The sequence below is a fragment of the Ammodytes marinus genome (assembly GCF_949987685.1).
Source record: "Ammodytes marinus genome assembly, chromosome: 10".
Classification (NCBI taxonomy): domain Eukaryota; kingdom Metazoa; phylum Chordata; class Actinopteri; order Uranoscopiformes; family Ammodytidae; genus Ammodytes; species Ammodytes marinus.
In genome coordinates, this window is record NC_137214.1 from 8,819,111 (window position 1) to 8,833,933 (window position 14,823).

The 14,823-nt window shown below is 45.3% G+C and overlaps 1 protein-coding gene across 1 annotated transcript; it reads left to right on the top strand.

Annotated features, from left to right (window-relative positions):
- Window positions 1-339: 339 nt before the first annotated feature.
- nsd1a (nuclear receptor binding SET domain protein 1a) lies at window positions 340-13,738 on the top strand (the record flags this gene model as incomplete). The annotated part of the gene is made up of 24 exons (XM_080036009.1): window positions 340-401; window positions 504-686; window positions 1,306-2,177; window positions 2,576-2,717; window positions 2,883-3,055; window positions 3,141-4,929; window positions 5,097-5,221; window positions 5,906-6,137; window positions 6,753-6,850; window positions 6,940-6,999; window positions 7,092-7,316; window positions 7,402-7,494; window positions 7,795-7,918; window positions 8,015-8,215; window positions 9,161-9,340; window positions 9,676-9,832; window positions 9,932-10,137; window positions 10,571-10,683; window positions 10,772-11,041; window positions 11,386-11,502; window positions 11,631-11,772; window positions 11,859-11,965; window positions 12,154-12,352; window positions 12,882-13,738. Exons 3-24 carry the CDS (start codon window positions 1,323-1,325, stop codon window positions 13,736-13,738), a joined length of 6,465 nt encoding a protein of 2,154 aa, XP_079892135.1. The 5' UTR covers window positions 340-401; window positions 504-686; window positions 1,306-1,322.
- Between the last annotated feature and the right edge of the window lie 1,085 nt (window positions 13,739-14,823).

A 14,823-nucleotide genomic window follows, 5' to 3' on the forward strand; every position in this document is an offset into this window, starting at 1 on the left:
CCTGCACCAATGGAGTCAGTGCCAGTTTAACCCAGAAACAATGGGGCACATTTCTAAAAAACCGACACATTCATTCGACTGTGATTATGGTGTTATTTTGTAGCTGTTTGTTTCTATACCCGTCACTGTGAGAAACTTCACCTGGATGTGCATGCGCGTTCATGTGCGTATAGGCCTATATGTGTGCGTGCGTGCGTGCTTGATGAGAGTGCGCGCGCGCGTGTGTGTGAGAGGGTGAGTGTCACGGCCCTCTGCAGACGGGGGGTTGGGTAGCAGTGCCGATTGGTTGCAGCTCACCAACACAGTCAGTCTGGGCTTGTTTTAACATAACCGGGGGCACTTCGACAGCAGGCAAAAACCATGTAGTAAATAAGCTGAGCTGTGGCTGTTAAGGGGGACCGGTAATGGCACACTGTATTTCGCCGCTGTGTGATGTTGCAAGCGTAGCCTGATGGATGTTTACTTGTTATTTTGTATTTTAAAGTGACAGTTTTTTTTTTTAGGAGAGGGGGCCGCCGCTGATGAGGCGATGAAGTGCAGAGAATGAGAGCTGTGCCTGGGCCTACTACTAGAGCTGCTGCAGCCGGGATTGTGCAGATCCGCTTTCACAAACCGAGGAAAACACTCGCTTTGTGCCACATAATCACACATCCGCCGGTGGTTTCACGGTGACCGACCTCCAAATGGTGAGTTTTTCGCCTTTTCTCCACGTGTTGATAGTGTTGTGAACTTAGAGGCGATCAGCCCTCTTTTTTGTGTGTGTAGTGTGGTGAGTGAATAGCTTCCTATCTCGGTGTGTGGCTGTAGCTCGCCTGTTTGTGTGAGCCACTCACAGTGTTTCTGTGATGGCTCAGTGTCACCAGCTCTACTACAGCCTCAGCGCTCCACCATTGACTGTACGAGTCAGCACCAGATCCGATCCTTATGACCCTCAGCCATCAGACAAAGCGGTAGCTACTGTTTTTTCCGACAGTTTGTGAATGAAATGTGTACAGGGAGCGGACCAGCGGCTGTGATATGTGTTTTTGTCTTGTGCCGTCCGACCGGCCTCTAGTGTGGAGGCCATGCAATGTCGGCTTATTCTATGTGTGTGTGAGCGCACAGGCCATAGAGGCTGGTATGGCTCGGATTCGATATGATTGCCGCTCTATTTCCGCAATGTTTGTAAGCATGCTGTGTGTATTATACTGTATACAAACCTTGATAGTGGACGCAGATTGTGGTTGAGTGAAACAACTCAAAGCGCACGTTTCTCTTGTCTAACCTGCCTTTCTCTTTTTTTCTTTTTTCCTCTCCTTTTGACAGGATATAGCCGTGACAACATGAATCAGTCATACAGACCGGCTGCTAGGGTAAGCTCAGTGTTTGGCTCGGGCCAGTCAGAGCTGAGGCCGCGCAATGGTCTTGTGAGCACTTCCTATGGAAACCAATGTGGCACGGTGAGGCGTGGGACAGACCAACAACAAGCCTCTGCTGCTAATGTGCACCAACTGCCATCCTCCTCCAGCCTCAAGCAGCAGCCAGCTGTGCTCGGGCACAACCAGCCTGAGCGATCCCACCACTGCTACAGCCCACTGAAGAGGCTCCAGGACCTGAACACTGTGGTAAACAACAGGTCTGACCTAGAGCGGGACCTCCACCCTAGAAGGAACCACTTGCACTGTGTGAGCCCCATCTCTGATGATGATGATGATGACTTTGAGGCCCCTTCGGTCCAGTTGCCTCCCTCTCCGGGCAACGATGACATGTACACTCTGCAGGACGTGAGCAGAAATGGCTTCTCCTCTCACAGTCCGGACAGTATGGAGCGCTGCTCTCCCATCCCCGACGGCTACCTGCATTTTGAGTCCACGCTGTTTGACAGCAGTGACATTAAGGAGGATGATGAGGAGCATAGTAGTGATGAGGATATGGCGTCTTTTCACCAGGAGCGCGCTGTCACTGGCAGCAAAGCCACGTGTGCTCCAGGGGCGGATAAGAGGACATACAAACCCACTGTGTTTAATCTGATGTCAAAAACTATCTCTGAACTCAACCCCACACTAAGCCCCAGCGCACTGCCAGAAATCACTATGAGAGATGGGTGGAGCTTAGACGAGGAATCGGACAGTGATGGTGGTGAACTGACCTCTCCTGTTGACCCAGGACTACTTTCACCAGCTGGCACCAACTCTAATGTGAGTCTGTCCCAATTGGGATACCTACTATTTTATAACCTCTTTACGAACATGGCTGCAGGATGCCGTGTGTAAAGTCAGTCACTATCCACATGTGATAGAGTGATCCTTATGTGTAATTGTATTGTTCATGGACCACATACTTACTGCCAGTCATAGACCTGTAATGATGCCATCGTAAGCATTATAATATTGATATGTCAGAAATGTAATGCACCATGGATAGGCGACAAAGGTTTTTAAATATTGACATAAAACAATCTGATACAGAAAATGAATAATGCAAAGGTTGTGACTGTTCAATCACAACACACATTTTGATTTAATACTAAATGTAGGATATACACTACCACTTTCTTCGGCATTAGATATTAAAGTGTTTTCATTTTTCTGGTTAGTCCAACAGCCCAAAGAAAAAGCCTCTTCCTTCAGTGAGATACGTGGAAGGGGACTTGGTGTGGGCTAAATTCAACAGGCGGCCCTGGTGGCCCTGCCACATCACCATTGACCCAGACCAGGGGAACCACACTAAGATGAAAGGTGAGGTTTCTGTTGTAAAGTGTAGTGAAAGTGGGAGGGTTTCATTTTCAATATGGATTTTATAAATACTATTGTTTTCCCTGACAGATGGTTGACACCTACCAAAGGAGTAATACTGTATGGTGCAAGGTAATTCATGAGGTGACCCGTTACTCTTCTTTTCAGTTCCCAGTCCCCGTCCTTGTCGGATGTACTTCTTGGAAACGTTTGGGGAGATTCTAGAAAGTGCATGGGTCCCAGGGACTGCCGTTCTTCCTTTTGAAGGAGGTCACCAGTTTGAAGGCCTACCTGTGCTTAGACGAAGAGGGAAGCAGAAGGAAAAAGACTACAAGTATACGGTAAATTCATGAAATGACTTGGGCAACAATATCACCTGATCTCATTGTGACAACTCTTTTTGAATAATATGTGTGTTCTTGGCAGATACCCAAAAGCTTACTTACTGCGTGGAAAGTAAGCGTTGCAGAAGCGGAGTATCTGCTTCCACATCGACAAAGGAATACCGAAAATGAGCCTTCGATATCCGTCAATGGAGAGGAGCGTGTGCCCAGCCCACTTCCTGTTGAAAAGCCGGAGGAGGCCCCTTCTGTACCTGTGGACTCTAGTCGACCCCCGTCACCCAACGTGAGCCCGAACGGGAATGAGCCCAGTCTCATCAAAAACACTGCTGTGGTTCAGACCAATAAGAGCAAAGCTTGTAAGAGGAAGAAGAAGTGCTTGTCGGACATCTTTGGCCACATAGTTGGCGGATCAAAGGAGTTGTCTTCCATCACACACGTGGCGGATCAGTTCCATACTACAGCTCATGCACTGAAAGACGAGCCAAAGGACTCACCTTATGCAGACCTGGATTCAGTTCCAATGCTGCATCGTCCTAAACGCACATCAGTGTCTCCAGTGCCACAACAAGTAGACACAGTGGTCAAAAAGGAACGGAGTTCAAGAAAAGCTAAAACAAAGTTTCCTGAAAAAATCAACCGTTCTATGGATTCCTGTGATCCCCCTGGCATTATAACAAATAACTTGACATGTAAAGATACAGCCTCTGAACAGAGTTTGGCCAGCTGTAATGAATTGTCGAACTGTTCCAATGAAAAGCACTCTATGAATCTTCCTGCCAGCAGTCGTCTGATGACCCGGGCAATGAAAGCAGAGGAAGAGACGGATCTCAAAGATGCACTGGCCGCAAGCCAAATCCCAACAGATGCTCAGGCTGATGATTGTCCTGATAAAACACCTTTGAGTACGCCCCTAAAAACTGAAATGTCTCCTAAGTGGGAATCGCCCTGTAAAGCAGCATCTTCCTCTTTAAATCACAGTTCTCCTAAAAGGCGCCCCAGGAAGCCCGATAGGAAACAACTGCGTAACGGTTCATTGATAAAGAATAAGTCTGTAGACTCAATTGTATCCAAATTGAAACCTGTTAAGATCAAAACAGAAAGCGTGGTCCCAGATCCACCATCGTCTACGTCTCCGTCCTCATCTCTGTCTCCCATGGATGCTTTTAAAGATAGCAAGGAGCTAACCTTTAAATCTCTGGTGAAGGAGGACAGCAGCGACTCTGAGCTAACTGCGTTTCAGCCAGATTCCAATTATAAATTCAGTACTTTCCTGATGCTCCTCAAAGACATCCATGATACCAGAGCAAAAGATGGTAAACCCCTGACTGTCCCGCCATCACCGGTCCTGATCAAGGAGGAACCGCTGGTCATCCCTACCTCTGCAGACCCCTTGACTAAAGAGGTCAAAAAAGAGAATGGGTTGTCAGGGAAAGCCACGGCAGCCCCAAACAGAGCGGCCAAAGCAAAGAGTAGGACTAAACCCATCATGAAAGCAGACACGTACTACTGTGAAGACTTTCCTGTTCGATCCCAGATAGGGAATCCGGACAAACAGCGCAGAAAACAAAGACAACCTGCCAAACTGAAACTAAGCATACCCGGCCTATCCTCGGACCTGGCTGACCTGGCTTTCGGCAGGGAGTTTGTTAGCGGCCACGCCGACCTAGCTGACCCCAGGTCTGCTAATCCCTCGGCCAGCTACCTCGATAAGAACTCTGGATCTACGGTGGCTCCAAAGAAGCGCTGGCAGGTGGTTGAGGAGGCTGCCGATAAAGTGAATTGCGAGGCATCTACTGAGTCTTACACCATGAAAGCCTCATCAGATCTTGATCTGGGATTTGAGAGGCAGGCAGAGGATGACTCACCCACCGGTAAGACACAAACTGCAGCTGTTAACTTTGTCCACTTAGATGCTAAAAGGAGTAAGAAAGTGTGTTGTGTCACTTTTTGGCTCGTATTATATCTCAATTTGGGGAAAAAATGTAAAAAGTGTTTGCAAAATGAATGAATCTGTATATTTTTTTGTGTGTTTACACAGGAAATTCAGACAACAAACGTCTCCGGAAACCAACTAAAAGGCTCCTGGAATCAAGGGAGGAGTATGAACAAATATTTGTCCCAAAAAAGAAATCAAGGAAACACCCCTCAGAATCTTCCAAAACGGTAGGATGATTTCCCTTTCATTTCATTTCCTGACAGAACAATTCAAGTGCACAACAATGAAGGATGTACAGTATACCATATACTGTATAAAGTATACTTCATTCACTTCATTCTTAGAATATTGTGTGTTTAAGAAACACATTCAATTCCTTGGGTTGTATGCTCTTAGGGTATTTTACATTGTATAATGTGTTTCCAGGAAGGCTTTGAGAATATTATAGTATTTACCTACCTACTGTGTAGAAAAGGTATGCTGTAGTGCTTTATGTTTAGTTCATTCTATTAAGCAAGATAACATTAAGCTTATCTCTTAAGAGTAAATTATAATCGTGCAAATAACAAAACAAAAGACCTCTGAAATATTGATTTGTTTTCAAGGTAGTAAGCGGAATAATTGAGGACCATAATAATCATACTGTTTCTAATTACAGGCATGTTATTCCATCATTTATGGTCTTCAAGATATCATGTAGAAATAAAAAGCTAAAAAAAAACTAAAACACCATTGCATCATGTTACTCTGTAGCTGCTGTCTCCCAACGTAGGTAAACACACCCTGTGTATTCAGTTCAAATCTGCATGTTTCATTCACTCCAATGCTGCCTGGTTTGCGCGTGTGTGTGTGTGTGTGTGTGTGTGTGTGTGTGTGTGTGTGTGTGTGTGTGTGTGTGTGTGTACACACAGCAGACATCGGGGACGACGGAGCTCCACGATCTCAGCGACACAGCGGGAATATTTACCTCAGCCTCCACCTCGTCCTTATCTTCTGTGGAGCCCGGCGAGGCTCCGGCAGAGCTGGACCGGAGCCCCTCTCACTGTGAGCTTTCTCCTGTAGCACCCTCGCCATCTCCAGCCGCGACACAACCCTCCCTTCACACAGAGACGTCTGAGGAAACCCATCTACCTCCTGAATCTGGTATGTGGCTTTTTTTTCTTCTGATTTTACTATTGTCCCTGATGTGTTGTTGTTGTTGTTGTTGTTGTTGTTGTTGTTGTTGTTGTTTTCCACCATCCCATCCATGGCATACACTAAAACTGGTTCATACCATTGTCTTGAGATTAGACCGCTGCAATACCCCTTTGTGTGGATTAACAATTGGCAAACTACAATTTATTCAAAACGCAAAATACAGCTTTGAGGACACAAATCCTTGAAGCTAGCTCAGTCCATTCTTTTAAAAGCAAACTTAACACCCCTCTTTGCATCTGCCTTTCACATCACTTAGTTTCTGTCCTGAATTACCTCCCCATGATTCCCAAATATATAATAAGTCACTGTAAGAATAGTTTTTTATGAGTAGTTTTACACACTTGCATTGTATCATATGGAACTATTTGTCACATTTATTATAGGTAAAAGCTTTACATGAAGTCAATTCTCTTGTTTGCATATGGTTTGTTTTGCTATGTTGTCGTTAAGCACTTTTTGAGGCAATTTTTTTGTGAATTTGTTCTATAATGCATTTTTGATTTGATTTTTAAATTTGAATACAGGATGCATCATTGAGCAATTTTTTTCCTTAAGACACAGGGTTATTAATCCAAGAGCGAAAAAGGCCGAGGAAGCTGTCGCACAAGGTGCTGGAATGTACCATAGAAGAAGTGTCTGTGGCTCCAACAAAGAAGAAGGTGACTTTGACAGTTTGTGATAAACAAAAAAAAAACTATTCCAGGTTAGTGTTTTGAAAACATAATTTCACAATCCGTCTCATTTCTAGGAGCCAAAGCGACACAGCGGAACTACTTCAGAGGTGAAAGCTTCAGTCAAGGAAACTCAGGTACTACCAAAGTGCAATCATTGTCCTCATATCCCACCATACGATGTGATGCTTAACCGTCCTTAACGCATGTAAAACCTCACATTGGATAGGTCGTATCTGTGAAGAAAGAGAAGCCTGTACCCAGCACCTCGTCTGCCCCTGCTGCTGCTGCTGCCTCAGAAAGCAAAGGTCTCCTTGGGCACCTCACTCCAAACAACAGACCTCCATCTAGCCCCAGAGGACCCAAGACGCCCAGGCAGGATGCAGAGACGGAGGCCTGCTGCACTGAAGAACAAGAAGATGCACACACTGGAACACTAACTCCCAAATATGAGGTACCGCTCGGCTACTTAATCATTTGTCATAGCCCGTAGTCTTGCGTCCGTGAGTGTAACGGTGTCTCTTTCTTCATCTGTGTAGGTGCTGCCTATTGGTTTGAATGACAGCCCTTCTACCCACATGGATGTAAGAGGAAAAATAGGACCCGCAATGTTAAAGGAGAATGTTTGTCAGGTAAAATAATCTATTGAAGAATATGTATAAATCTGCTTTATATGGCTTAATAGCGACAAAGCCTTATTTGTAATAGGTTAGACCGTTAGCATGTTTCTTATTGTTTATTGTTGTGTGTGTGTGTGTGTGTGTGTGTGTGTGTGTGTGTGTGTGTGTGTGTGTGTGTGTGTGTGTGTGTGTGTGTGTGTGTGTGTGTGTGTGTGTGTGTGTGTGTGTGTGTGTGTGTGTGTGTGTGTGTGTGTGTGTGTGTGTGTGTGTGTGTGTGTGTGTGTGTGTGTGTGTGTGTGTGTGTGTGTGTAGGTATGTGAGAGAACTGGAGACCTTCTGGTGTGTGACGGCCACTGTTACGGAGCCTTCCACCCGCAGTGCATTGGCCTGTCTGCTGCTCCCAAGGGAAAATTCCTGTGTGGTGAATGCAAAAGTGGTGGGTACACCTCGTGTCTGAACACAGAAAGAATCTGTCCCTGATTATGGAACGTTTGTCCTTGCAGCCTAGAGTTAACAAATATGTTGCTTTCAGGTGTCCACGCGTGCTTTGTGTGCAAGAAGTCAGGCGACGGGGTAAAGCGCTGCATGATACCACTGTGCGGGAAGTTCTACCACGCCGACTGTATACTGGCGTACTCTGCCACCCAGCCCCATAACAAAAGCTTCCGCTGCTCTCTGCACGTGTGTCTGTCCTGCCACATCAGCAACCCCCTCAACATCTGCTGCACTAAAGGTGAGGGCATAATAATATTGGAAATGGGGCTTTATGTTCCTAAATCATTAAATATATTACATTTCGTGCCATGATTATCTTATTCGGTTGACCAAAATAATTGTGATTCAGTACTCAAAAACATGAAACGGAACAGAAAAAAATATAAGGGATTTAAGAATGACTGGAAAGATGCAGCGCCCCCTTGAGGCAATTCAAAATCACTCTTTATCGTCCCATCCCTTGCCCTGTATTTTTACCTGCTTCGCAACAATGTGTTCTAAGAGGCCGATAAGACATTCTTGAGCACAATCCTGTAGAGATGACTGTGCTGCTAAATACATACATTGTAGCTTTTGGTGATCATGTGCCTATAGCTCCATGGAATAGCTCCATTCATCTGTTCTTAGCTCTCATTCCCATTAGCTCTCTTTTTGAGTCATTCCCAATCCCACGCCACCTGTTAGTTTGGATAAGCATTGTGCGTCTCCTCTGAACTTGTTATTAATAGGCTTTTGGTTTCATGACCAGAGTGATAAAACTGAGTGAGTCACTGTCTGGAGCAGTGCATTGGCGGCCTGGACAAATAGAGAGCTTTGCCTAATACAGTGGCTGTAAGTGATGACTCTGTGCTTTGTGCATACAACATCTTCTAAACACCTGATGCTGAGTTATAAACAGTGTGTGTGTGTGTGGATCTAGGAATTGGGCCATTATCCCCTAGCTGTATATTTCTGGTAATTTTGTGACCACGGAGTGCACCTGGCATTTGTTGAACTTGTGCATTTTAAATGATGCCTTTCATGTGGTTTGTGGTGCCATTTTTTTTGTCAATAATGGTGAAAGTGGTCTCAACAGGTGGAGTGAAAGTGTATTTCAGCACTGTGCGTCGTAGGATTAGAACTTCAAATAAATTTCCAGATATGCCAGTATTTAATGATTTGGCTTCTGTGCCATGTTCCTTAGGTCGTTTGGCTCGGTGTGTTCGCTGCCCCGTGGCTTATCACGCCAATGATAACTGTATGGCAGCGGGCAGCCTGGTGCTGGCCAACAACAGTTTCCTCTGTCCAAACCACTTCACTGCTCGCAAGGGCTGCAAGAACCACGAACACATCAACGTAAGCTGGTGCTTTGTCTGCTCTGAAGGTAAGTCTGGCCATTTCAACCGGTCTTCATTAAAACAACTTCATCTCTACGATCATGTTTACATTTCATTACATGTTCGGATCTGAAACGGTGTGCATTTTTTACTTATTTTTGTCATTGGTCATGCTCATTGTTTGGTTTTATATTGTGTTAAATCAAAATAAAATTTGAGAAAATAAGCTATTCTAAGACATCAAATCACTTTTGCTGTGATGTGACACTTTTTTAGTTTGAACATTTGATGGACCAATCAAGTCAAAACTTATTAGCAGTAAATTGACGGAATCCTAATCAAAAGGAATCCTAATCAGTGTGTGTTGTGTGTTTCTGTATAGGGGGCAGTCTGCTGTGCTGTGAAGCCTGTCCCGCTGCTTTTCATCAAGAATGTCTGAACATAGAGATGCCTCAGGGCAGCTGGTTCTGCAACGACTGCAAAGCCGGGAAGAAGCCTCGTATTAAGGACATGCTGTGGGTCAAATGGGGACGTTACAGGTAAGGGTGACACGTTGCCTTTCTCCATACACACAGTGTCTCTTTGCTACGGCCGTTGTAGCCATATTTTCGTGTCTGAGACCTGATGTGACTCTTTAGGTGGTGGCCTGCTGAAGTGTGCCTGACCAGAGATGTCCCAAACAACATCTTGAGGATGAAACATGAGGTGGGGGAGTTCCCCGTGCAGTTCTTTGGCTCCAAAGATTTTGTGTGGACGTACCAGGCCCGAGTCTTCCCCTACATGGAGGGCGACACGCAAAACATAGAGAAAATGGGAAAGGGTGCAGATGCAGTTTACAAAAAAGGTATGTACCCTAGTCAATTAATTTTTTTGTATTGAATTAAGGCGAGACACGGCAGGCAAAAACATTGTTTTTTTCAAGCACTGGTCATTGTGGAAATATTTGGCTAATTTTCTTCCATAACATGTATTCTTTCATACTAGTATAAAGGTTATTACAGAAGCATTTTAATCATTTGTTGTTAATTGTCTGATTTATGATACATTTAGTACTTAAAAACATTACGAAAATGCCTTTTTAAGATCTGTCCACAGTATGTTTGTAATTTACAAAAAAGAAAAAGGGATGTATCCAAAATCTGTTCTGTGAACATTTTGGACAGTAAAATGTTGTTAAGATAAAAACAAGGAATTGAACTCTGGCTTTAGCCAACATCTATATTTTTGGTTGTGGATTTAATTGTGTTAATGTTTCAATTCATTTTTTATCTCTTCAGCACTTGGTGAGGCAGCAGAGCGGTTCAAGGAGCTGCAGGCGGAAAAGGAGATGAAGCAGCTTCAGGAGGACAGAAAGAACGACAAGAAACCTCCTCCGTACAGGCACATTAAGGTACCCAGTGTGTCACCAATTACCCAGTGTTATAGCCTGGCTGCAGCTCACTACACACTATAAAAAATTTCTGTGTCTGTCTCCTCAGGTCAACCGGCCCATCGGGAAGGTGCAGATCATTACTGCCGACCTGTCAGAGATCCCCCGCTGTAACTGCAAGGCGTCGGACGAGAACCCGTGTGGCATCGACTCCGAGTGCATTAATCGCATGCTGATGTACGAGTGCCACCCGCAGGTGTGTGCAGCGGGGGAGCGCTGTCAGAACCAGGCCTTCACCAAGCGGGAGTACACACAGGTGGAGATCTACAGGACGCTGGCCTGTGGCTGGGGCCTACGCGGAGTGGACGACATCAAGAAGGTACTTGAGAAGAAATCCAATGATGTTTGGCAAATGTTCGCAGGATTATAATTTTTATTTTTTTTTTTTTGGTGTGGGTATATATACATGTAAATATGTTTCAGTTTGTTAATAATGTGTTAAGACATGATAGAAATATGCAGCCAATCTGCTGATTGTTATATACTGAGTAGTGGAGAAGTGATAGGATCTTATTTGGACATTTTAAATGAATATATCTATATAGATAACATTTTTGGTTGATTTGCTTTTGTTTTTGTTCTTTCATTGTATTTTTACATGTACTAAATTATAAAGCCTTCATTTTATTGATTGATTGATTAAACTCTCCCGTCGCTCCTCAGGGAGCCTTTGTGAGCGAGTACGTTGGCGAGGTGATCGATGAAGAGGAGTGCCGAGCCAGGATCAGACACGCCCAGGAGAATGACATCTGTAACTTCTACATGCTCACACTGGACAAGGTGAGCCTGAGCCGGATGTACACAAACACAACACTGTATATGTGTAGGATACGGAGTAGAAACACATGATTCCATTTGATGTGGATCACATGCATGGTGCAAACCGGTCTTGTATTCTGTTGTTCCAGGACCGTATCATTGATGCCGGGCCCAAGGGGAACCAGGCTCGCTTCATGAACCACAGCTGCCAGCCCAACTGTGAGACTCAGAAGTGGACCGTGAATGGGGACACCAGGGTGGGGCTCTTTTCCCTGCAAGACATCCCACAAGGTTTCCGTCACCATCTGCCTCACATTTCGTTTTGCGTTAATTATGATTTACACAGCAGCATTGATCTAATACAACACATGCTTTAGGTGTGGAGCTGAAGTTCAACTACAACCTGGAGTGTCTTGGCAATGGGAAAACTGCTTGTAAATGTGGAGCGCCCAACTGCAGCGGTTTCCTGGGTGTCCGGCCAAAGGTAAAAGCTTACATTTGAGCATAGGCGTAGATTTTGGGGGGGTACATTTAGATATTTAGGAGAAGCCAGTTTGGCCCCCTTAAAAATAATATGAAAGATATTCCTCTCCCCAAAAGATGTCCATCTTTGCCTAAACCTACAACCTTTGAAAAAGAGCTGCCTGGTAACCTTTTCTTTCCCTCGTTCAGAACCAGCCGTCAGCTGAGAAGCTAAAGGAAGGAAAGAGGAGGCTCCCCATGAAGAAGAAGACCAAGCAGGAAGTGACCAAGGAGAGGGAGGACGAGTGTTTCAGCTGTGGGGACGGGGGACAGATAGTGTCCTGCAAGAAGCCAGGTTGCCCCAAGGTCTATCATGCTGACTGTCTCAACCTGGCCAAGAGGCCTGCAGGCAAGTAGAGCTGGAAGAATGAAAATACACTACACCACCAGCAACAGTTCTCCAATGAAGGAAACACCTTTCTGCTTGTCCAGAAAACTAGTGTTACCAGCACCCTATATGAAATGACTTGTATAGATCAAATTTATATAATAAACTGATTGAAAATTGAATGTTTAAAGTTGTCATACTTAGGTAATTGTAGTATGTATTGAGAAAGTCGTATTTGAAGGTCTTCATTGGGCTGAATTTGGACTAAACTGCAAAAAAAATTCCCAATGTTTGGTACTAATTCATCACAGATAGAACAAATATTTGATTTGCCTTTCCTGGAGAAAACCAGTTAAGTGTCTGCTTTTGGGACTTTTATGGCCTCACTATTCTAATATCTCAAGTAGACCAGACTTCTTAAGAGTACCAGAGCAGAGCTATTGTTTTGCAAAACTAAGCGATTTTATTTTAATATCTACCTTTTTTTTGGTCAAAAGATAAACTCTTGCATCATACATTTTCTTACTAAAGGCTGTGATTTTGTCTCCAGGGCGATGGGAGTGTCCGTGGCACCAGTGTGACGTGTGCGGTAAAGAGGCTGCGTCGTTCTGTGAGATGTGCCCCAGCTCCTACTGCAAGGAGCACCGGGAGGGAATGCTCTTCATCTCCAAGCTGGACGGCAAGCTGTCCTGCAGCGAGCACGACCCGTGTGGGGCCGACCCTCTGGAGCCGGGGGAGATCCGCGAATACACACCCAACGTGAAGCCTGGGTCCACTGCCGCTCCCTCCACTCTCTCACTGGACCAGGCCTCCAGAAGGACCAGCAGCCCTTCTTCTTCTCCAAACACCTCCACCCCCGGCAAGGCTGTGAAGGCCCCAGTACCTGGACCTCCTCCTCGACTCTACATCAACACAAAGACCGCTACGTCCAGCTTCGTCCCCTCCAACAGGTCTTACCTCAAAGACGGGAGCGTGGGGAAATCCTCCAAGGACGAGAGGGAGGAGGGGGAGGTGGAGGACGGAGAGGTGTGCGGTTTAGAGGTGGAAGACGAGGGAGACGAAGAGGAGGATGATGATGAAGATGATGAAGAAGCAGAGGAGGAGGAGGAGGATGAGGAGGACATGGAAGAGATGGAGATAGTGGAAGAGGAGGAGGAGGAGGAGGAAGAGCCGCTGTACGGAGATGATCAGCTGGAGGAAAACAACATCGACCAGGAGGAAGAGGAGGAAGCAGGGGAACACCAGGACACCCACCAAGAAGAGGAGGATGAAGGAGGGGACGCGTATGACACTTGGGGTGATTCTTACGTGGACGAGGATTCAGACGACGGAGAGGTGGAGGAGGAGGAGGGGGAGAACTCTGAGGAGTGGGGGAGAGTGGAGGAGGAGGAGGAGGAGGACAAGTGACTCAGCCGTCCTAACCTGACCAGAGCAGCCTGATCTCTGGCAAGCTTTACATTTGTTTCTCTCCCGAAGATCCGTCTGGCATTTCTCCAATCTCTGCGGAGGAGGAGCCCGGTCAAAAATGATGATTAATCAGAACGCTACACTGTGTCCTGCTACTATAATGTCACGATAGTCAGCCTATGTAGCTGTCGTGGCCAGTGCCATTCAACGGCTCTGACCAATACACATGTCTACACTGACCGCTCTTCCCAATTATGCCAGGCTGATTTGCGGGAGAGGAATGAAAGTGAAGCTTGCGTAAGATCAGGCAGGTCTTGCCAGGCTAACTCAGTTCATCCTCCATAACTTGTCTCCAGAGAGTCTCAATAAACACTCAAAGGACATTAAACGTTAGTAAAAGACTTAAAAGAGAGAGTTTGATATTTTGGTACCTGCTTGAACGCGACACTGCCTTCGCTTTGGTACTGCGTTGCCTTCTCGTCCCCGGACCGCTGGACTGACAGCGGGGATGTGTACTGGTGCTGAGGCTCGAGGACTGACTCGGTCCGTCTCTTTATACTTCTGTCGATATCTTTATTTGTGTCTGGTGCTGTTTTGTTCTTTTGTTGGTTCTCATCATTGTTTACATTTTTTTTGCCTTTTTTTTTTCTAGAATGTTTGGAATATAAAAAAAGGGTGATAAAGTTGCACCTGACCAAACTGTCATCAAAAAGGCATCCTCTGTTGTTGTTACTGTCTTAACTTTGTCTTTCTAATTACAAAAGTGATCAAAATAGTGTTCTCACTGGTCCATGTTACAGTTAAGCACAACAGTTACATGTCTGGTGCATCTGAGGAATGGAAAAAATAAACCCACTGGAGTCATCAAGACTTTAGATGATTTTTTTTTCTCTCTACAAAAAAACAGCCTGTTCTTCCAATGAATAACTGTTAATTCATCTTTTTTTCCCCCTCACCAAGTAGGTCAAAAGTCAGGATATACAGATATAACCAACGTTTGTTTCACACCCATCACTGCTGTCCCATTCACCCAGTTAGAAAATAAAATCAAAGTACTTATTCACTTGGTATTCGGTATTTCGTTC